We start from the raw sequence: 22,500 nt of genomic DNA, 5'->3' as shown, positions 1-22,500 counted from the left end.
TCAGTATCCTTCGATTCTCACTCAGAAGAGCCAGATTCCAAGTCCAAGTCCAAGCAATTTTCTCAGTTCAACTTGTTTTTTTTCCAGGCAATTTTTTTTTCTTCTATTTCTGTGTGGACATGAAGAATCTCAGTCTCTTGATCATTTTTTTTTTCATATGATGATATTGAATGTTTATATTTATAGTCTTATGTTCATGTTCATCATAACATAAGAATCGTCGTACTGATGGTCTTCTACTTCTGCTTCTTTGTTTCACAATAAATTGAAACTTGTAACTAATGATACTCTATGGTGTATGTGTAAGTGTGTGTGTGTGTGTGTGTGTGAGTGTGTGTGTGTGTGTGTGTGAGAGAGAGAGAGAGAGAGAGAGAGGTCGCCAAAATTAATTAAACGAAGTGGTTATTCAGAGTCGACTCTGGATAACTGAAGGCAGTTATTCAGAGTCGACTCTGGATAACTGTAGATGGTTATTCAGAGTCGACCCTGGATAACCATGTGTACAGATATTTGGAGCTGAGTAGCCTATTGAATTATCGAGTTGAGTTCTTGCGAGATGAGTTTCTTTAAATTTGATACCAGTTTACTACTGTTATTTTGTGACTTTGGCAATTTTAGTGCCAAATTCTTAAAACTTGGCGATTTTTCAACTTCAGTCGCTAAAAATAAGAATCTTTAATCAATTGCAAAACATATTCCATCAACAAAGCAAATTTAAATTAGCTTATAAACAACCATTTCTTAAATCGATCAGCCTAACTTATTATCTCTCTATTACCAAATGATATCTATAAACATAATATGAAGATAGAAGGGTGGCTGAGAGAGAGAGGGAGAGAGAGAGAGAGAGAGAGAGAGAGAGATAGAGAGAGAGAGAGAAAGAGAGAGAGAGAGAGAATTAATGAATTGATTTTTATTTTTTTTTAAATTGTTTTTAATTAGACACAAGTTGTAATGAATTCTATTAACAAATTCAGAACAATCAAACAAAAACAAAACAAAACTTAAAGAGGAAGAAAAAAAAAAAAAAGACACGCTTATAAACCTTATAAAATCGTCAAATGAATGTATTATCTGTTACAGCTAAAAAGTACACAAATATTTACACCCATTTGCTCCATCCCCTTCCCTTTCGATCATCTTCTCATTCATGGCCACCATGTGTCTTGTGCTGCCTTTGACATTTGGCGCCAGCGTGTCTAGACTAACGTCATAAATAAAGGAGTGTCACCAAAATTCATGCAACTGAGCAGAGGTGTCAAAAAATGATAAAAGGCATATTATTGTTTTTTTCCCCCCTGAACTACCACTGAGCAGAAAATGTTTGACATGACAAAAGACAACGGAACATTTATGAACAAATCCTAAAATCCCAGAAATCCGCGGAAGATTATCATCACTGATCCCCACTATATTTTTTAAATATTTCTTTTTTTTTTCTTTTCTTTTTTTTTTTTGCAAAATCTCGACAATTTGCAAAAAAATTGCAAATTTTGCGGCCGCAATGCAAATCACCGATGCAAAAAACTGCCATGACAGAAGAGACAAGAAAATACGAAAAAGTAAAACGATTTTTTCCCGTAGGGTTAAACAGAGGTGGGAGAGAAGAAAAAAAAAAAACAAACAGAAAAACCGTGTGGTTGGTAACTGGAAGTTCATCACTCATAACTGTATACAGTTATTCAGAGTGGACTCCCCGACTCTGAATAACCGGAGACAGTTATTCAGAGTCGACTCTGAATAACCGGAGAAAGTTATTCAGAGTCGACTCTGAATAACCGCAGCCTAATTAAAACCCTCAAACTCAAACGTGTTTATTTTAGAGTATTAGAGTCTGAGCTCCTTTTCCCCCTCTTGTCAGTAAAGTCAGTTGCTCCAAAATTTGATTAATAATTGCATTGTTTGATGTTCTTTTTATTAAGTGGTGAGGTTATTACTTTTACTTTTTTAAAACTTAAAACTTAAAATTACCTATTCTTATTGAGTTTGTCAAAGTAAGGCTAAGTTTGTTGATCTGACTTCATTTATTTTTCAATTTTTCAGGCACTAAAGGGCCTTGCTGCTTTTAACCAAGCATACAATGGATGGGTTAAAGAGCTGCTGGTTTTCCAACCTCCTGGATGTGACAATAAAATTGTGAAAGCAAAGGTAAATTCCTACAAATGATTTAATCACATTGATTGATGATTTTGATTCAAATTCATAGACGGAGAGTGAAAGGATACATACGAAAAAAAAAGAGGAGGGTGGCAGTCTCATTATGGGAGCATATGTAGCAGTTCAATAGGCTATCCAATATTAAATTTCACAGTGGACCATTTTTGCAAAGGGATGCAAGGTTCCTTAACCAATTTTGACTAGTTTTTAAAAAGAAATGAGGACAAAGGTCTCCGTGCTCAAAATCATGAGTGAAGCACTTTGGTGAAAGCTATAACTATAAGCTAGTATCGCAGAGGATTGCCATTTGAAGCCGCAATTTTATTACAAAAAACTGTAAATTTTATCACTTTTGCCGTAAAATTAGTCATTTTGTATGTTGAGTTAACTGTTGGGATTCGGATAACATTATGTATCTTAATACAGATCATGTCGTCTTAAAGCATGGTCATCAGGAGGAGGCTTGGGCTTGCTTAAGTTCGAAGTAGACATAGACCAAAGATTTCCATGAAATACATTTCACAGATATTTCCTTTCATTAGTGAGTCGTAATGTCGCAACACCACCCGATAATGCGGCTGTTGTAGTGGTATATGTTTGGGTTGGTTTTTTTTTGTGGCTTTTTTTTTAATGTATTTTTTGTTTTTTAAATTTTATATTTATTTTTGTAATTCATGATGGTATAAATTGAATAAAAACACTCAATTTGAAAGGGGAAAAAAGGGAGTCATTTATCATAATGAAGAATCCTGGTGTTGAAGAGGTCTGTCTTATTTTGGTGTGATGAATTCAGTAATTGAGCTTCGTTTGCGATGTGAAACAATGCTCTGTTGCACAATCCTTGTGACTGTCTTGAATATAATATAGTTATATTTTATTATAATTTCTGTTTGTGTGTGTGTGTGTGCGCGCACGTTAATGCATAATTTATATTGGCAATTGTCTAAAAATAAACTTTTGGATTGATTGAAATTGATGATATGATGGCACAATTTGTTTTTGTGCAAGTTGTCATTGCTTCAATACCTCAATGGGTCTGAGTTCAATCAAAATGTACCAAAAGGGTGCAATTTTTTAAATCGTTTCCATACAGCCTTTCAATGGAGGAGGGGGGGGAGGACTAAATAAAGAATCGTAAGTGTATGAACAGTGTGAAATCTTTTCTGATTTTATGTTTCCTTCCTTTATTTCAGGTTCTTCATTCAATGAGACTAAGCGAAAAGCCGGTGGAGGCATGGGCGATTGTGTCTGATGATGGACGTGTATGCTCGGCTCATTGCACATGTGTTGCAGGATTAGGAGAAGTTTGCACTCATGTTGCAACCATTCTCTTCTTCATCGAAGCCACAAACAGAGTAGCAGAGAAGGAAACCGTGACAGGTCGCCCAGCTTACTGGAAACCTCCATGTGGCCAACAGAATTGTGCAGAGAGTTTGAGGACAGTTGACATAAATTTCACTGGAGCCCAGTCTCAAAGGAAAATACTTCTGAATGAAGAAAAGGTCAAAACCCCCCATCCAAAACCAAAATGTGTTGAACCCTCATCAGCCGTGAAGGAGACCTTCCTTAAAAAATTATCAACCTTATCTTCAAAGAGTGTTGTATTATCTGTTGTGAAGGAGCATCAGACTCCTTTCATTCCTTCGACCAAAATGCCTGTATTTTTTCGATCATTTATATATGAAGAATTTATTGATCGTTCGTATGATGATATCCTTCAATATTGTGATAGTTTAGATTTTTCTTGCTCCCCTGAGCAATCATTATTTGCGGAAAAGGAGACTCGTGCGCAAAACAAATCAAATGTGTGGCATAGGCTTCGGGAGGGGAGGATTACGGCCTCAAAGTTTTATTCTGTATGTTGCACGAACATTTCCTTTTCCACTTCAATGAGCCTGTTAAATTCTTTGATTTCGTCAAAAAATGTATTATCAAATGTGTCTGCTGTTAAGTGGGGAATGGACAAAGAAAGCGAGGCATTTGATGCCTATGTTCATTCTGTCGATAGGTATATCCATCACAGTTTTACCTTCAGGCGTTGTGGTCTCTTTATAAAGAATGAGACACCTTTCATTGCAGCTTCACCAGACGGCATCGTTTATTGTGAGTGTTGTGGACAAGGATGTCTGGAAATCAAATGTCCTTACTCTGCTAGGGATCTTACAATTCGTGAGGCTGTCACATCCATTAGTAATTTTTGTTTAATTGTCAACAATACTACTTTTGAACTTAGGAAAGATCATCCGTATTATTACCAAGTGCAATGTCAAATGTATGTGACAGGCACGGATTATTGTGACTTTTTTGTGTGGACAACAAAAGATTGTTTCACTCAAAGGATCTCTTTGGACACAGACTTTATTTTTTCAAAACTTCAGAAGTGTGAAGAATATTTTAAAAAGGTTGTATTACCTGAGTCAGTTGCTCAGTTTTTTTCTAGACTAGTAAAAGCTGGGGAAGCTGCACCAACACCTTCTTCTCCCAATAAAAATAAACTATTCTGTATCTGCCGGAAATCAGAGTATGGAAAAATGATTCAATGTGATGGCAGTTGTGAAGAATGGTATCACGGGACTGTGTTGGATTGTCAAGAGTGCCTAAAGGAAAATGATTTTGTGAGACGTGCAAAAACACCAAGAGCAAACGGAGAAAATTGAATCAAGTCTCTTAAAAAGCCATTTTTAACGTTGAGATTTGCTCTTCGTGTTTTTTTTTTCAATTATCACAAAACCATTTTCTTTTTCACTCAAAGTTAAATATATCATATGTATTATTACACTGTATTTTACAGAGCTGTCAACTTCTGTTCTTTCCCTCTGATTTTTCCATGTAAAGACATGGTCCTTTTAAAAAAAATAATTTATGCATCCAGTTTGATTTAAATATCAACTATTTTAAGTAGCCTGGTCCTTATTTTTGATTGAAATGGAAAGGAATGTTGTTAAAATTTAGATACAATGCCTGCACAGTACTTTTGATTTCAGATGAAATTCTTAGTTTTAAAGTAACAAGCTTTATTTTTTTCCTCAAAGATCTAATCCTATTTTATTTAGATTTTATCATTAGTTTGCAGCTCTGTTTTAATTCAGCATTCTTCATTTGGAAACCGAAGCTATTTCATGAGTCCTTAAAACAAAGCGTAACAAACAAAAATGAGTATAACAGCTTAATAATTTTTAAAAACATCAAACACGGAATGTTTCGGACTCAAAGCCTGTCTTCTGCCAATAACAAAAGGCCCCCAATACTTTACTATAAAACTGTAGAGAAAAAAATTTCTTGAAATGTAAACAAAAAGGAAATGTAAACAAAAAGAAGCATTCAATTTGTAACTAAGGAATTCCAAATTGAGTGAAATATAAAACAATGTATAAAATTTGGTGTTTAAAAAAAGAGGGGGAGGAGGTGAACCCCGGAAGAATAGATTTAGGTGTGAAATGTGTATCCGCTGAAATAAATCCAATAAGTGGTGATAATAATCCAGAACGAAACACATCTGATTAAAAGTAAGAGGACTAACCCCAGACTGGAAAATAACTGAACTATCGTCTCTTGTGATATTTCTAATCTTAAGTTTCTTAGGTTTGTGTTATTTCATTCATCATTGGAGTAGATTTGTCAAGATTAGCTCACATTCGTGATCACTCCATTTCTAAAGGATCACTGTACATTTGTCATACTTCTGGATTATCATTTTCACTGCTTTATTGGATTTATTTCAGTGGATACATTTTATTCCAATTTCTTTTCTACCTGCCCCCCCCCCCCCCCCCTTCTCGTTTTTTTTTTACACACCATATTTTATGCGTTGTTTTATATTATGCTCAATTTAGAACACCTTAGTTTTTAAAAAAGTAATTGAGCTGTTACTAACTGTTCTATTCATTTTTGTTTATTACTTTTTACAGTCCACAACTTCTAGCCGCTTAGTATCACTTAAAACAAAACAAAGAATCAGAAATGGCTAAATTTTCAAAACGTTTCCACTTTATTAGTAACAAAATGATGATGCTTATAGATGGATAGCACTGTATTATTATTAGTATATCATTATTAAATAAATGGGACAATAGGAGGACAGAGGTTTACGATACAAGCCGACACACTCACAATCTGATCAAGAGTCGTCTTCTCAGTTTCTGATGATATAACATAATCAATTGGTATTTTGGTGCTTAAAATGGATGATTTTTGTCTCATATTGCCTATTACCTTTTCAACATGAATTCTTAGATGTGCAAGCTTCCTTGTTGCTTCCAGGTCATAAGGGGAAAGTTGTTTTTTACCTCTTGTAAAAGCTGGTATCCTTAAATCAGCGCACATCAAACCCACACTTTCATGACAGTCAAAACCTCTATCAGCCATGACGATATCGCCCATTTCAAGATGTGAAAGAAAATTTGAATTTTCCACTATAAATTTATCACTTGTTCTTCCCCCGTATCCATCAGATATAAAGCATACTGAACCTTGAGGGGTTATACCTATTAGATACTTAATTGTGTTATGACTTTTATAATGTGAATATGTCTGGACTCTTGCTTTTATATTTGAAGGTTGTTCAATAAAAACTTCAAAACAGTCTATAATTACTGCTACACGCTTCGAAAAGCATCTTACAAATTCAAGTGGCATTGACCTTTGCAATGCCTCTTTTTCTGGCCAGACAATAAGAAATTTTAGATTATAATACATTACATTTAAAACTCTGAGAAAAATCCTTGAAACCGTAGACTGGTCAATGGAGAACATATGGCCAAGTAATTTGTTTGGCAATCCTAACCTGATTTTTATCAATACTAATAAAATTTCCTGAAATTTAGTTAGTGAATTGTTTTTGTGTCGCAAAGATGGGGATATGTGATCAACGACATGCATCAGTATTTGGAATGATGTCAAACCAGTGTAGAACTTGACGTTGTCATCATTATTCCTGAATTCTTCTTCACTAAAAGAATTAAAAGACACCTTCTGTCGCAGAGATGAAATTTCAACAGTCATGTCATTAAGTACTGACTTTGTATTTTCAAGTTGATCAATCATCTCCATTGTGAGGTCTGTCTGTGTTCCCACATCTTGAAGCATAATTTTGTTACCGTCAATTGTGTCAGCTTCTCTTGGTTCGTTCATTTTTGTGTCCTGCTGGATAAATAGAAATCAAATATACTTTTACTTTTAACCTACCTACTCATGATTAAGTCATTTTTTAATTAATCTGTCATTCTCTATATATCAATGCAATTATTCATCAGAAGGGGTTAACATGATCTTAAATTGTCACAAGCTCTTTGAAAACTTTAAAAACAATGGAATATCAATTCTATGCTTTGTAAATAATGTTTGGACTCTCAATTCATGTTCCTCTTTACTGGGGCGGAAATGACAATATGGTGATACAAGCGATGTAAATCCCTGTGGATTGGTGAAATCATAGTTAACCCATCTTTTCTCTAAACAAATTATTTTAATCTAGTAATTATATTTTTCATAAATTCACACTTTTTATATATGATCTTATTGATGGTTGTTATTTTTAATTTTACCTCTGTTTCTTCTGAACCAACCATATGTGTCTCAGTCTCAGTTTCATTCATCAAATGTGTTCCACTTTCTTTATTTTCAGGCAAAAATAAATTCTGTAGATAGACAATATATCTAAATAATAAAATCTTTATCATGCTGTGAAGGCACTTTTATATATAAATAAACACAGAAATAATGTTTGGACTATCCATTCATTTTCCTCTTTACTGGGGCTGAAATGACAATATAGTGACACAAGTGATTTAAATCCCTGTGTATTGGTGAAATCACAATAGGTCTTGGGTTCGTGTCCCGATGTGGGCAATACAAAGTTGATTCCTGAGAGAAGTCTGTTTACTCACACTCTCGCACCCAACTTGAGTATAAAATGAGCACCTGGCTGCCAGCAATGTAATGTTATAAAAGTGCCTCAAAAGCATTATAGCTAGTCTTTTATGTTGAGTGTTGTTGTATGTGCTTTGAGCATTAAATTGCTTGATATGATATGTGACCAACTTCCTTAAAATGAATTTATGTCAAAATGTTATATTTGGGTTCAATTGATATGTTTTAATGGCGGCAAAAGATATATTGTAGTTTCTAACAGTGACAAGAACTAAAATCTTGTATTCCTAGAAATGTTTAAAGTCAAAAAAATCACTTTTATTAGTTTCTCTTTCATCCTGACATAGTCTGGGTGGGGTTCATGACCTCCCATAGTGGGCAGGGAGGCACTTACTGTATCTTCTATCCCCGTATATCTGTTTTCCAATTGCCTTTTGTCTGTCTTGGAATGGAGATCACTTGGTTGTACCCTGGCCAGATACCCTAGCAGGGAGGTGATCTCAAACTAAGTACTTTGATAGTGTACTTTTGGAATCTACATCTGTTTCCTATTTGAACCAATCCCCCTGTTGTCTTCCCTTTTCTTGGGTGCTTTAATTGTAATTCTAGAACTTTTTACTTTCCCATTTTCAGCCTTTTTACTGGCGCCGATATGACCTTAATGTGTTGCAAGCGCCGTAAAACCCTTAAAATCATTAAATTCAAATCAATCCTGACATAATACATCATTTTGAGCCGACAAATTAAATATAAAAACTCATCTTTTCTTTAAATAAATTATTTTCAATCTCGTAATTGTATTTTAGATAGTCACACTTTTTATTTATTATTTTATTGATGTTATAACATAATTTTACCTCTGTTTCTTCTGAATCGACCATATTTTTTGTTTGCAGGCACAAATGAATTCTGTAGATAGACAATATCTAAATAATAAAATCTTTATCGTGCTGTGAAGGCACTTTTAAATATAAATATAATTCACAAATTGTTTTACTGTCAATGTTGTATGCAAGTATAGCCTGATACTGATACCACTGACTCTGTGGTACTCCACTGTGAATGTCACACAGGCTTTTTCTTCTGTCTATCCTCATCATGGAATATGTTTGTAAGTCCAATACTTTCCTTCCCACGCACCCCCATCTATCGTCTCTCTGTCCCCGCAGTTTTTCGCGGCCACAAATTTCACCCTTGACCGCAAAAGGCCGCAAATTTTCATTTGGCTGCAAAAGGTCGCAATTTTCGCTGTTTTTAGGCTAAATTGACGATTTTTGTTTTTTTAAAATAACAAAAGCTATGAAAAATTGTGAAGAGACGGCGACTTTCAATGCGAGCATCCAAAATTGGCACTAAATAACGGACAAACATGTCTAGGCCTAGCCTCCTACCTCTATGGCCTAGCTTAGGCTATTGGAAATCCCAAGCTTTGTTTTTCGCCTTTTTTCTTCTTTTTCCTGAAAAGCTCTGGAGTCCTTCATTCCATAATCCCAATTTCCTATTTTTATTTTATTGCATTCAAGAAAGAATTTTACTTTTAATAGTTTAATTCTTTTCATAAGAAATTTATCACATTTATCATTTATGTAAACAAAATGTGTTCTAAATTTTTTTCATAAAATGCAATTTTATTTTTAGCCACAAGTTGCACTTAGTTTTCATGATATGATTATGATTTTTCATGATTTTTTTTATGTTTCTCATTCAAAACCCATTAGGCATATATTGAAATATAAAGCAATAATAATAATAATGCTCAAAATTGGATAGTAAGTAGAGAATACAAATTTAATGTGCCCCCATTGGAAAATGGATTTGTTTCTCTTTCCTTGTGAATAGTTAGTTTTTTCCTCTCCTTAATTAGTTTTTCAAATTTCGAATTTTTTATGCGATTGTTCACTTTGATTTCCCAAATTTTAAGAAGCTAAATAGTTAATAAAATATTTTGATTACTTCCTTCTTTTTTTTACTTACTTACTATGGCTATTATTATTAATATTATATTATTTCAAACCATTCAAAATTTAAATAAATTCATGTTGACATGTTGAGACATCAATATTCTACAAAATGCCCTATTTGTGTCAATTTTTTACCTTACATGTTGTTTTAATTGTTTGATTTTTGTAAAACTAGCGGCAATTTTTTGGGCAAAATTTTGCTATTTTTTATGGCAAATTTTGGCACATTTTGGTGTTTGAAATGGCAAAAATTCCGTGGGGACAGGTCTCTTTACATGTCCGAACCATTTCAATCTTTATTGATAAATTTTTCACTTCAGTCACCCTTCGGTTTAGTTAATTTCTCACTTTATCTTTTCTTGTCCAGCCAAGTGACCATCTCAACATCCTCATTTCTGCCACCTCAACTTCTGTATCTTGTTTCTTTATGGGGTACAACCCAACAGCTTGTGAGGCCGGTCACAAGCCTGGATAAATGGGTAGTGTTTGCTCAGGATGGGCATTCTGGCAGTAAAACTCAAGCCACAACTAACAAATGAATGAAACTCAGCTTTGCAATGCGGCTAATCATTTTAAAAAAAGAACTTTTATATAGCATAGTATCCACTAAACATGCTCAAATTCAAAGCGCTTTACAAATAGTCCCTGATTATCAGCAACACGTACCATGTAGGACGAGACATGGCTCATTTTTACACCTGAGTACGGTGAGAGAATGTGCATAAAGAGCAGTTCCAAGGACTCAACTATGCGCCACTCAGAGCGGGGCTCGAAACTAGGACCATCTGACAGGTTATTTCAGAATCTCACATCAGTTAAATCAAGATGATCAAGAAGATAAAATTTTACCAAGGGACGCCCTAATGGAAATTTGATTTTTAAGTAAATTTTCATTGGTATTTTTTTTTTTAGGGGGGAAAATAGTGGCCAAAACATTAAACCTTACTTTATTTTCAAAACGTCTCAACTGGCGTAAGTGACGATTCATGCCAATTGTGGTGTTTTTCACCAGATTTGGTCTTGAAAGATTCTTATTTGGAATCCAATCAGGATCTGTATCCATTCTGTAGTAAGCTGGTCGACCTGTAAAGAATGAAAATTTTGTCATATTTCTCCTTGATGTTTACATAATGCTAGATTTAAGACCTGCCAAAGTCGACAAAGATCTACATATCTTTGTTTTAAAAAATCTGAATTTGAAAAGGAAAAATCTGAAATTCATCAAAATGCAAGATTTTCACTCTTATTTACATGAATTGCCTTTTTAAGATGATAAGAATGTAGAACTACGGTTTTAGACAATTTCCTCGCAATCAGGCACTTTAAGAAAGATGTGGCCTCTCTGAGAGGAGTAATTTTACCAATGCTTTATTAACTAGACATTTTATGTTGCTGAAGAAAGGTGACAGACACATTTTTAAAATGTTCATGGTCACACAAAATTTCATTCGATGGGTTACGAACCACTTACATTGAACTATTGCAGGGGAAATTGTAAGTGAAAAGAATGGACAAACACTTTATAAAAATCTATGACTACGAATTAACTCGTGTTAGATTTGATATGATGTGAGATATGATTTTTTTAAGTGTAGAAAATATTCTTGCCTATTTTTAGTGGGCTATTGAAATGCATAATGTGGGATAAATTAGCATGGAATAGAAGGTGAAAGCATGGGATTCGACTTTAATTTTTTTTTAAAACATTTTTCGTATCAAACAAGTCTTTCATATAACCGTGTAGGTTGGATGGTTCAACGTTTTGAAAATGAGTATATGTGTCATAGATTTGATATCTGCCAATCACAGTTTGACTGGAGATCCCCCTTCCTAAATGTCACTTCTCACTCTATTCCCCTGTCCGGAGGTAAAATAAACATTTAAATTTTATTTTTTTTAAATACCCCCCCCCCAATAATTGATTAAAATTACTCCGCCCGCCAGAGTCCATGCCCCTCCGAAAGTGCCAACAATCACACGAGAATCGAGAACGTGAAAGAGTGAATAAAGTGTCGAATCGTAGAGCCTCAGTTCTTTGTAACAAAGTAAATGAAAGAACAAACAACCTACGGCCTTGTATCAAAACTCAATATTTATTAGTAGTCAAATGAAACAAGTTTAATTAAGTGAATGAAACAATCTTACCTGAGACAAAGTGGTCAGAACACACTTGGTGGTAGTATTTGATATTTTCAACTGTGATGTCTGCTCTGTTGATGGCCTTCAGCCACAGCCGTTGCCTTTTCTTTGTTAGCTCCAAAATTGAGTTTCCTTCGTCATATTTTACGGTCGGAATCCCATAGAGAGATAATCCTTTCATTTTAGATTTATTGCATCCATAGACAGCACAAATCCGCGGCATTTTTGACAGTTTTGTGTTGACTCGGCCACACTCAGTCACTCAGTTCCTAATGTAAACAACTCGATCGGAAGTGAGAAATCTCTTCCTACAAGGGAAGTAACCGTGGATGGTAAATGCGTGACGTCATCGGCATACTCTCAATATGTATAGTGGACGTAAGTAGGAGGCAGGGCATAGGGGGAGGGAGGGGGCAGTGGAGGGAGTGGTGGAAGAACAATGTGTGTGTGTTCGTATGTGTATGTATGTGTGTGTGTGTTTGTGTGTGATTTCAAGGATTGGCTGATTGAGAAGGAGATAAAAAGAGTCATTGGGAAATACAATAAAGAGAGAAATATAGAAAATGTCATCTGCTACTCTTTCATCTCGTTCTCGCCCCCCCCCCTCCCCCCCCCTCCCCCATCATCTTTGGTTGTTACTCATAGTAAACTAGAGAGCGAAGAAGGATATGCAGCTACTTTATTATCTTTTCTCTCCCTTTCTATTTTTTTTCCTTTCCAGCGTATTGATAATAATATCTCAATGCATCACTCTCTAAAGCGACTCATTTCAAATGAATAAATTAGTTTAATACATGATGTCCACTCAAACTCGAGTGTAACTAGTCATTATGTTTCACTCCTATGTTCACATATTTGCAGGTCTAAGGATTGATCTCAGTTATGGACTTGATGTAATTTAACATTGTTGTTATGGACAATGTTCTCGTTGGTTTGAGAGAAGTTCCAAGACCCATGACAATTTGGGTTATCAGACCTGAAAACATGTTCACGTCGTTTCACCCCTATCTTTTTGTCTGTAATTTTCTTTGTGGTGTAAACAAGCATTTAAAGTGCATAAAAAGCAAGATTATGAGTCAGCAATCGTGCTTAATGATCTGCGCGAAAAGTGATGACCTAATTACACAACCAGAGATAGAAAGAGAGGGAGAGAGGCCAGTTAATGATCTGCGCGAAAAGTGATGACCTAATTACACAACCAGAGATAGAAAGAGAGGGAGAGAGGCCAGTTAATGATCTGCGCGAAAAGTGGTGACGTATCGCGCAGCTAGAGAGTGAGAGAGAGAGAGAGAGAGAGAGAGAGAGAGAGAGAGAGAAAGAAGGGGGGGGGGGGGGGGGTTGTTAAGTAAATAGTTGACATTTCCAATTCAATTCAATTGTGTTGTCTTCATCCTTCTTAATGTAAACAATTCCTTGTTTAATTAATAAAATTAATGATTTTGGACGAGAAGCGGTCTTTCTATCCATCTATATATCATGCTATCAATCTATCTATTTGAGCAGAAATGCATTTTTCTATAAATATAAATCATGTTTCGATTAATCCATAGAATTATGTCAGTAGGAAAATAAGGTCGAGGTGTCAGAAAGTGTCACAAGGCTTGTTGTCGGTGAAGTATGTTCCAATCCCATATAGTCAATACAGATAAGGATTGGAACAGTTTTCTATTTAGATTAAGTCATGTACTTTTTTGTGCAAAATTCACACTCACTCCATCCCAGAAAATCCTAGCCTCACCTCATCATTCTATCCATCTACCTATTTGAGTAGAAATGTAGTTTTCTATGAATATAAATTATGTTTCGATTAATCCATAGAATTATATAGTAGGGAATTAAGGTCTAGGTGTCAGAACGTGTCACAAGGCTTGTTTTGTGGGTGAAGTATGTTCCAATCCCATTTCCGTAGATCCTCAATATCGGTAAGGATTGGAACAGCTTGATATTTAGATTAAGTCAAGTATTTTTTGTGTGCAAAATTCACACTCACTCCATCCCAGATAATACTAGCCTCACACCTAGAGATTAACACTTTGTTAATTCCCCGTTAGTACATCTAGCTAGCTTAGATATTTCTTTCCTTTTCTTTTCTCATTCAGAAAGGCAGAAGTAGGAGTTTTGTCCCAATTATAAGCCTTCTTCATTTTCTCATAAATCAGTTGTGGCAATCGTACAGTTGCGTAGAAAGTACTTAATCGTAAGTCACGGATCACAACAAAAAGCCGTCATGTAACATGCCTGTGGATCCAACCGGAAACAAGTGTTAGGTGTCAGAAATTTTCCATCCCTTTACACATTGTGACATCGGCATCATAACTAACATGAAACTCAACATTATATTCTTTTTACTATTATGTAAGAATTCCCTTTTTAGCTAAATTATGTAAGCTCCAAGGACAAACTATTATCACAATCCAGAGTTGCCTAAATGAGTCAATAAAGTGTATTGTAAAATAAGGGGAGTAGAAATTATTCTTATAAGAGATACAAAACAAAGTATGTGACGTTTCGGCCATTTGGCATTCTTCAGGTAAACAAGAAAAGGAAATATGTTATATTACATTCGCATAATATAGTTAAATCATTAGATATAACAATGTGTGTGTGTGCGTGTGCGTGCAATGGAAGGATTGAGAGAGAGAGAGATAGATAGATAGATACATAGATAGATAGATAGGGAGAGAGAGAGAGAGAGAGAGAGAGAGAGAGAGAGAGAGAGAGAGAGTGTGTGTGTGTGTAATATTACATGCTACTTTTCTTGTTTACCTAGAGAAGGTCAAAGGCCGAAACGTCGTTTACTTTGTGTTGTCTCTTTTAAAAGTCATTTTACCTCCTTTATGTTACTATACAAAATATTACCATACAGCCGCACTCTGAAAAAAATAAATATACAAAACATTTTTTAAAGTTTTGACAAGAAAATTCGGTCTTCGACAATTGATCAATTAAAATGGCTGTTATCTTTTCAAAGATTCTTAAACCTGGAACTTCCAAGGCATAGACGTTTTCTTAAATAAACAGATGCAAGGGTGAATAACAATATTATATATATATGTATATATATATATATATATATATATATATATATATATATATATATGAGTGTTGGTGGGTACTTGTAGGTACGAGAGTCCTCGATAATATAGGTTAGAGCATATAAAAATACATAAATATATGTGAGTATATAGCCCATAGTTATAAGATTTGGGGATAATTTCTCTCAGTTGTAGTGGAGAATGTAATATATACTATCTCTGTCATTGTTCTAAACTCCCAAGTTCGCATTTCTCAATATTTTATTTCTAAACTGACTTTTCAGGATCAGATTCATCCGCCATAACAGTGTTTTGACTCGGTTGGTCAGATTCGTCTCTTGTTTCACTTTACGAGTCACTTTTAATCCTTTTATTTTCGTTATAAAATAAGGCCAAAGGTCGCAACAGCTGGAGATAACAGCAAATTTTTTAACGAAGCTGATACACATAGTTCATGGTCAACCCGATGACGTAGAACCTATAGCTCACATTAGGACATGCCTGCTAGTCAAGACAATCGGCCCTTCTTTGTTGACCATTATTCACAATTCTCAAAATAGTCGATTTAGAAATTTATGGCTTTCTACATTAAGCTTAATGATAGAAAATGCACATATCTGTACTTAGAGCTATTGATTTGGCTGGGGGTGAAGGCAGCTACTGGAGATAGCTACGGTAAAGGGAAAAAACAAAACATATAGCGCAACATTTACTAAACGTGCTCAAAGCGCTTTGCCCTTCCCTGACCAACAGCAATACACAACATGTAGACCGAGACAGATAACCCTGTTAGGCGATGTTACAATTTTTTTCGACAGAGACAACACTGTTGACGGCCAGGTATAATTTTTCACCTGAGTACAGTGAGATGATGTGAGTAAAGTGCCTTTTTCCAAGGACTCAACTAAGCGCCGAGCGAGGCGAGGCTCGAACTCAGAACCTCCCCATCCGAAAGTGAGTGTTATACCACAAGACCACATTTTAGCCGCTCAAGAATAAATAATAACAGCAAATTTTCTCACGATCATCCATATTAATCTAACTGCACTGCTTACGTCCGAGTTTCTGTTTGTACATACTACGATCAGATAGATCAAGTTATGGGGGAACAGATGGCTCAGCTTATAACTAATCTCATTTTCTTATGTTGTATCAACTACTAGCCGAAATAAGTCTCTGTACAATCACTCGAAGGTCGTCTTTATTTCAATGTCCCGTTCTGACATAACGTTACGAAAACACTGGTAAATGTAAATCACGCTAAGCTCGCAAACTAAAGGAATAAGACGTGTATTATGTCAGCTGTCCAATGGTTTCATGAATAGATCAATCCGAAATATTCCCATCCCTTCCTATTACTATTATTGTAAGTATTGGTGGTATTACAATGTTGTATTTTTATGATTATTTATGGTATCATTTTATGCTTTGGTTTCATGTACCTTTTTTTCTCACTTTCATGTCTGTTGTCATCAAATTGTATGGATTATTGATTAAAATAAAGGTTATTTTTGTTTGTCTTATTTTGACTATGGAACTGATACTTATCATAGCAGACCTGCCTACTTGAAATAGGAAAATGTAATAAGTAGTTTTCAGGGTAAATAACATCGTAGACATTTTAACTACCCTTAAAAACCACCAGTTTGTCCTTATAATGCGTGGGGAAAAATATTAACTCTATGTGATAGCTCTGGCACCAGAACTTCGTTTTCAAGAAATGACATTTAATTAAAAAACCTTTATTATATCCAGCCCGGGATTTAGCCGTAGTACTACGGGAATTTTCGTGGTAGTGAGGAGGTCTGTTGTGATAGGTATCAATAATTTTTTATTTTTAAAAAAAAATTTTTAATGAGAAAAACTGATTGGAAATGTAAAAGTGATGGTGATAGTGGTAGTGATAATGGTAATGGTGGTGGTGGTAACGGTGATGATTGGGGTGTAGGGATGATGGTAATATTATTATTGTTATTATTATTGATATTCTTGTTGTTGTTGTTTTTGTTCTTCTTCTTCTTCTTCTTCTTCTTCTTCTTCTTCTTTCTTTATATTATTATTATTATTATTATTATTATTATTATATTATTATTATTATTATTATTATTATTATTATTATTATTATTATTATTATTATATTATTATTATTATTATTTTATTATTATTATTATTATTATTATTATTATTATTATTATTATTATTATTATTATTATTATTATCATTATATTATATATTATTATTTATTATTATTATTATTATTATTATATTATTTATTATTATTATTATTAATTATTATTATTATTATATTATTATTTATTATTATTTATTATTATATATTATTATTATTATTATTATTATTATTATTATTATTATTATATTATTATTATTATTATTTATCATTATTATTATTATTATATAATTTTATTATTATTATTATTATTATTATTATATTTTATATATCATTTTATATATATATTATCAATTGAACGTATGATGTTATTAGATGTTGTATTTGTGTGGTGTATCAGTTTATTTTTGGTTCCATTTACTTTTTTTTTTTTTTTTTTTTTTCCACTTCATGTATGTTGGCATCAAATTGTTGATTTATTGGCGAAAGCCTAAGATTGAATAAACTTTGAAACTTTGAAACCTAACAATAAACAGAGAGAGGAGGGTGAGGAGGAGGAGGAGGAGGAGGAGGAGGAAGAAGAAGAAGAAGAAGAAGAAGAAGAAGAAGAAGAAGAAGAAGAAGAAGAAGAAGAAGAAGAAGAAGAAGAAGAAGAAGAAGAAGAAGAAGAAGGAGGAGGAGGAGGAGGAGGAGGAGGGGGAGGAGGAGGAGGAGGAGGAAGAAGAAGAAGAAGAAGAAGAAGAAGAAGAAGAAGAAGAAGAAGAAGAAGAAGAAGAAGAAGAAGAAGAAGAAGAAGAAGAAGAAGAAGAAGAAGAAGAAGCTGTCCTACTGTGAAAAAAAGAAAAAGGAATTAAAATTTTGGTTAAAAAAACTCGCCCTTCAAATACCAATCGATTAAAACGACCCTCATCTTGTCAAAAACTCTTTTCAGCGAAGTCCCAGGTTTGAGTGTTTTTGACAAGATAAGGGTCATTTTAATCGATTAGTATTTGAAGGACGAGTTTTCTGGCCAAATTCTTTTATGTTTTTCTGTATTTTTTTTCTGAGTAAGTCATAAAGAAGAAGGAGAAGACACTGACTGACCGGTTGTTGAATTTGATGTTCCCACGGAAATCGAAGGTGACAATATGGCATAATCTAATGTGACTTACCACTACAACAATGGGTTGTTGTGTAATCAATGCCTGCCTCACATTCTTATTATGACAAGTGTATTAATATATATATAAATAGAACCACGGGGCATCCCCATATAACGATCGCCATCATTCTGCCGGGATCTAGCAAAACACATTTTTAATATTTTTTTGGTTTTATTTTTTAAAGATTTCATTTCTTTTCGGCCAGAAAACTTTTACTTCAGAAAACTCCAGATTGGTGCGGCTAAGTGGTCTTGTGGTATGACACTCGCTTTCGGATCAGAAGGTCCTGGGTTCGAGCCTCGCTAGGCGCATAGTTGAGTCCTTGGAAAAGGCTCTTTCCTCACATTCTCTCATCGTACTCAGGTGTAAAATGAGTACCTTGCCGTTAACAGCGTTGACTCTATCCGAAAAAAAATATAATATCGACTTACAGGCGTCATATCTTGTCCTAAATGTTAAAAGTTGCTGTTGACCAGGGACCCCTAGTAAAGCGCTTTGAGCACGTTTAGTGGGTACTATATAAAAGCTCATTAAAAAAAAAAAAATAATATTCCCCTCAACTAGTCTCATGCTAAAAGTTCTTTTATTTACTTCTAAAGTCTAAAGTTTGAGAATTATTGACAAATTGTGAGATATTTTAATAGATCTATATTTGAAATTAAAAAAAAACCCAAATAAACTGGAGCTTTTATATAGCGCAATAATATCCACTAAATGTGCGCAAAGCGCTTTACAAAGTGTCCTTGATCAACAGCAACACGTAACATGAAGAACGAGACATGACGACCTGTTTGGCGATATTACATTTTTTTAATTTCGACAGAGACAACACTGTTAACGACCAGGTACTCATTTTACATCCGAGTACGGTGAGAGAATTGGAGTGAAGAGTCCTTTTCCAAGGACTCAACTATGCACCGAGCGAGGCGCGAACCCAGGACCTTCAGATCCGATAGCGAGTGTCATACATAGCCGCACAATTGGCATTTTTTTTTTCTGGCGAAGAAGAAGAAGAAGAAGAAGAAGAAGAAGAAGAAGAAGAAGAAGAAGAAGAAGAAGAAGAAGAAGAAGTGTATAGTCAAAGAACTGCAACATCGGCGGCCACCATCTGATTTTATGCGTTTGGTGTTTACATTTTGATGTGTTTACCTGTCGCGAGAGATTTACTTTATTATGTGTATAATGCACGAAACAGCCAGGGGTTTGATAAAATATGTCAATTTTTTGAAGCTGCTATTAATAACGATTTGTTTGTCTGTATGAATATAAATAATTCTGAATATACTTTCAACCCCTCTGTCCGCCGGGCAATGATTGTGTTGCTGATGTCAGAAAACTATTGGAGCTGATTGGGCGTATTATTATTATTATTATTATTATTATCATTATTATATTATTATTATTATTATTATTATTTATTTTATTGTTATTTATTATTATTATTATTATTATTATTATATTATTATTATTATTATTATTATTATTATTATTATTATTATTGTTATTGGTTTTGTTATTATTATTATTATTATTACTGTTATTGTTATTGTTATTATTGTTATTATTATTTTTATTATTATTATTATTATTATTATTATTATTATTATTATTATTATTATATTATTATTATTATTATTATAATCTACAGGTCTTATAACCCAAATTGTAATGGGCTCACTGTTGTGAGAGAATGTGAGTAAAGAGCCTTTTCCAAGGACTCAACTATGCGCCGAGCAGAGCGAACGGCTTCTGATCGAAAGGGTGCCTACCTAGACCACATAGCAATAGAGTTCGCTTTTACAAGTCACACACGTCATGCTCTAAAATATAAAAACAAGAATGAAGTGAGTAGAAAGTGCAGAAGACAAGAGAGAATAAATTCGCGGCGCGATGGGCTCGAAAAAAACAAAATTGAGATTTTATTAGCGCAATATCCACTAAACGTGCTCAAAGCGCTTTACAAGGGGCCCCTGGCCAACAGCAACACATAACATGTAGGACGAGACATGACGCCTGTCAGGCGATATTACAAATTTTGGGACAGAGACAACGCTGTTAACGGCCAGGTACTCATTTTACACCTGAGTACGGTGAGAGAATGTGAGTAAAGAGCCTTCTCCAAGGACTCAACAATGCGCCGAGCGAGGCTCGAACCCAGGAGCTTCCGATCCGAAAGCGAGTGTCATACCACTAGACCACATAGCCGCGACCTTCCTGGTACGACAACTCCGCTTGGCCGCGGAGAGCGTGACTCTACCGTATGAGCTATCCACGATCCCAAAAAAAGATCGCTTCTAACCCTAGTCTTAGAGCCTTCTCTTCTTAACTTCTTTTTTGGGATCGTGGATAGCTCATACGGTAGAGTCACGCTCTCCCCGTGCAAGCGGAGTTGACGTACCAGTAAGGTCGCAGGTTCGAACCCCCCAGCGCCGCCGCGAAATTTTCATTCTCTATTGTCTTCTGGCACTTTCCTACTCACTTCATTTCTTGTTGTTATCAACATACGTAACTGATTGCTTCCATTAGACGGTTCATATCTGAGGATGTGACCAAGCACCTGGTTGTGTCCCTCGTACTATCGAAATTGGATTATTGTAATGCTCTGTTGTTTTGGCGTTTCGCAATACAATCTGAAACGTCTTCAGATTGTCCAAAACAGCGCTGCCAGACTAGTATTCATGAAGCGTAGGTGCGACTCTGCCGGACCTCTACTTCATGACCTGCATTGGCTGCCTGTTGGGAAAAGAATTAAATTCAAAGCTTGTGTTTTAGTGTATCGTTGTCTTGAATGTACTGCCCCTTCCTACCTTTCAGAACTAATTGAAAGATATTCAAAACCCCGCCCTTACGTTCGGCCAGTGATTCCACAAAACTAGTTGTCCCTCGAATTCGGAAAAATGCTGGAATGAGATCCTTTTCTCATTTCGGACCCTCTATTTGGAACGCCTTACCGCAGAGCATTCGTGAAAAATAATCTTTGTCTATTTTTAAATGTTCGCTTAAAACATATTTGTTTCGATTTTAGTAGATGGTATGAGAAGCAAGATAGGTTTGGTTTGTGTTGTGTGTTGTGTTGTATATGTGTGTATGTGTGTGTGTGTGTGTGTGTGTGTGCTTGTGTGTGTGAATGAGTATGTTTCAGCCAAAGTAATTTGTAATTTAAGCGCTTAGAGTCTGGTGTCTCGGAGTTATAGCGCTATATAAGTTTTCAGCATTATTATTATTTATTATTATTATACGTGACTGCTCCACTCACTTTTCTGAAAATATAAAAACACGCCTTCTAAATTTGGTCAGAAAACTCGCCCTTCAATCATTGATCGCTTGAAATGCCACTCATCTTGCCAAAAACTTTCATTTTTTGTCCATGAAGGCAATTTTTAATTTGGTTACAGCATAATAACATACACAAACAGACATAAATGAAACAAAAAGTGCAACACCACACACAAACACACACACACACACACACATACGCACTAACACACACTCACAGACTCACACTTAAATGAAAGGCTTCGTGTAACCTTTCTAAAAAGCAAATCATCATTTGAATCCACTCGATAACATTTACTATCACTAGTCTGTCAGAAAAAAAAGGCCAACATGAATTAAATGCTTTTATGCCATTTTGACAACAAGTATTTAGTCAGTGTACAGCAATGTACTCCAGTCCCAAGCCCAGACCTCCCCACCAATATTAAAATTCCGTAGAACTACGGATTTTCGGCATTAACCTGAAAACGATATTATAAAGATTTTTAAGTTAAAAAAAACTTGAAAACAAAAATCTGGTGTCAGAGCTAGAATGTTATAAAGGAGAAAACATATCTACATTTAACGTATTAAGGAGAATTTGGGGACTTTAAGGTGAGTTATCAAGTCTACTATGTTATTACCCCTGAAAAATCCAGTTTTCTTTTCTATTTAAGGTAAGCAGGTCTGAAAGTCCCAACCAACATGCATACAGTCGTTCCGCCCAAGGCGTTGATGATTGTGTCAATTGGATTCACTAGTCTGATGTCACGTCGCCCATCAACGGCGAGCAGCCTGGTTCTAAACAAAAGAAA

The 22,500-nt window shown here is 34.8% G+C and overlaps 4 protein-coding genes across 4 annotated transcripts in view; 1 reads left to right on the top strand and 3 right to left on the bottom strand.

Moving 5' to 3' along the window:
• The window catches only part of LOC144963525 (uncharacterized), a 13,944-nt gene extending 3,848 nt beyond the window's left edge, over positions 1–10,096 (top strand). The window contains exons 5-6 of the mRNA XM_078897599.1: positions 2,044–2,148; positions 3,351–10,096. Of these exons, the coding sequence (XP_078753725.1) occupies positions 2,044–2,148; positions 3,351–4,814 (1,569 nt within the window). The 3' untranslated portion in view covers positions 4,815–10,096. The remainder of the gene's footprint in view (positions 1–2,043; positions 2,149–3,350) is intronic.
• LOC144966315 (uncharacterized) overlaps positions 1–22,500 on the bottom strand; it is a 48,539-nt gene that overhangs the window by 15,227 nt on the left and 10,812 nt on the right. The gene's annotated exons all lie outside the window — the stretch shown is intronic.
• On the bottom strand, positions 6,123–7,835 carry LOC144966305 (uncharacterized). The gene is made up of 2 exons (XM_078902544.1): positions 7,701–7,835; positions 6,123–7,299 (listed from the first exon to the last, which is right to left on the bottom strand). The coding sequence occupies exons 1-2, from the start codon at positions 7,833–7,835 to the stop codon at positions 6,211–6,213; spliced, it is 1,224 nt and encodes a 407-aa protein (XP_078758670.1). The 3' UTR covers positions 6,123–6,210.
• LOC144963524 (uncharacterized) lies at positions 7,885–12,484 on the bottom strand. The gene is made up of 4 exons (XM_078897598.1): positions 12,132–12,484; positions 10,933–11,069; positions 8,883–8,934; positions 7,885–7,913 (listed from the first exon to the last, which is right to left on the bottom strand). Exons 1-4 carry the CDS (start codon positions 12,346–12,348, stop codon positions 7,885–7,887), a joined length of 435 nt encoding a protein of 144 aa, XP_078753724.1. The 5' UTR covers positions 12,349–12,484.

This window comes from Berghia stephanieae, chromosome 1, assembly GCF_034508935.2.
Source record: "Berghia stephanieae isolate SIO BIC M18660-M18661 chromosome 1, UCSD_Bste_1.3, whole genome shotgun sequence".
Taxonomy (NCBI): domain Eukaryota; kingdom Metazoa; phylum Mollusca; class Gastropoda; order Nudibranchia; family Aeolidiidae; genus Berghia; species Berghia stephanieae.
This window is presented reverse-complemented; position numbering and strand designations above follow the sequence as displayed.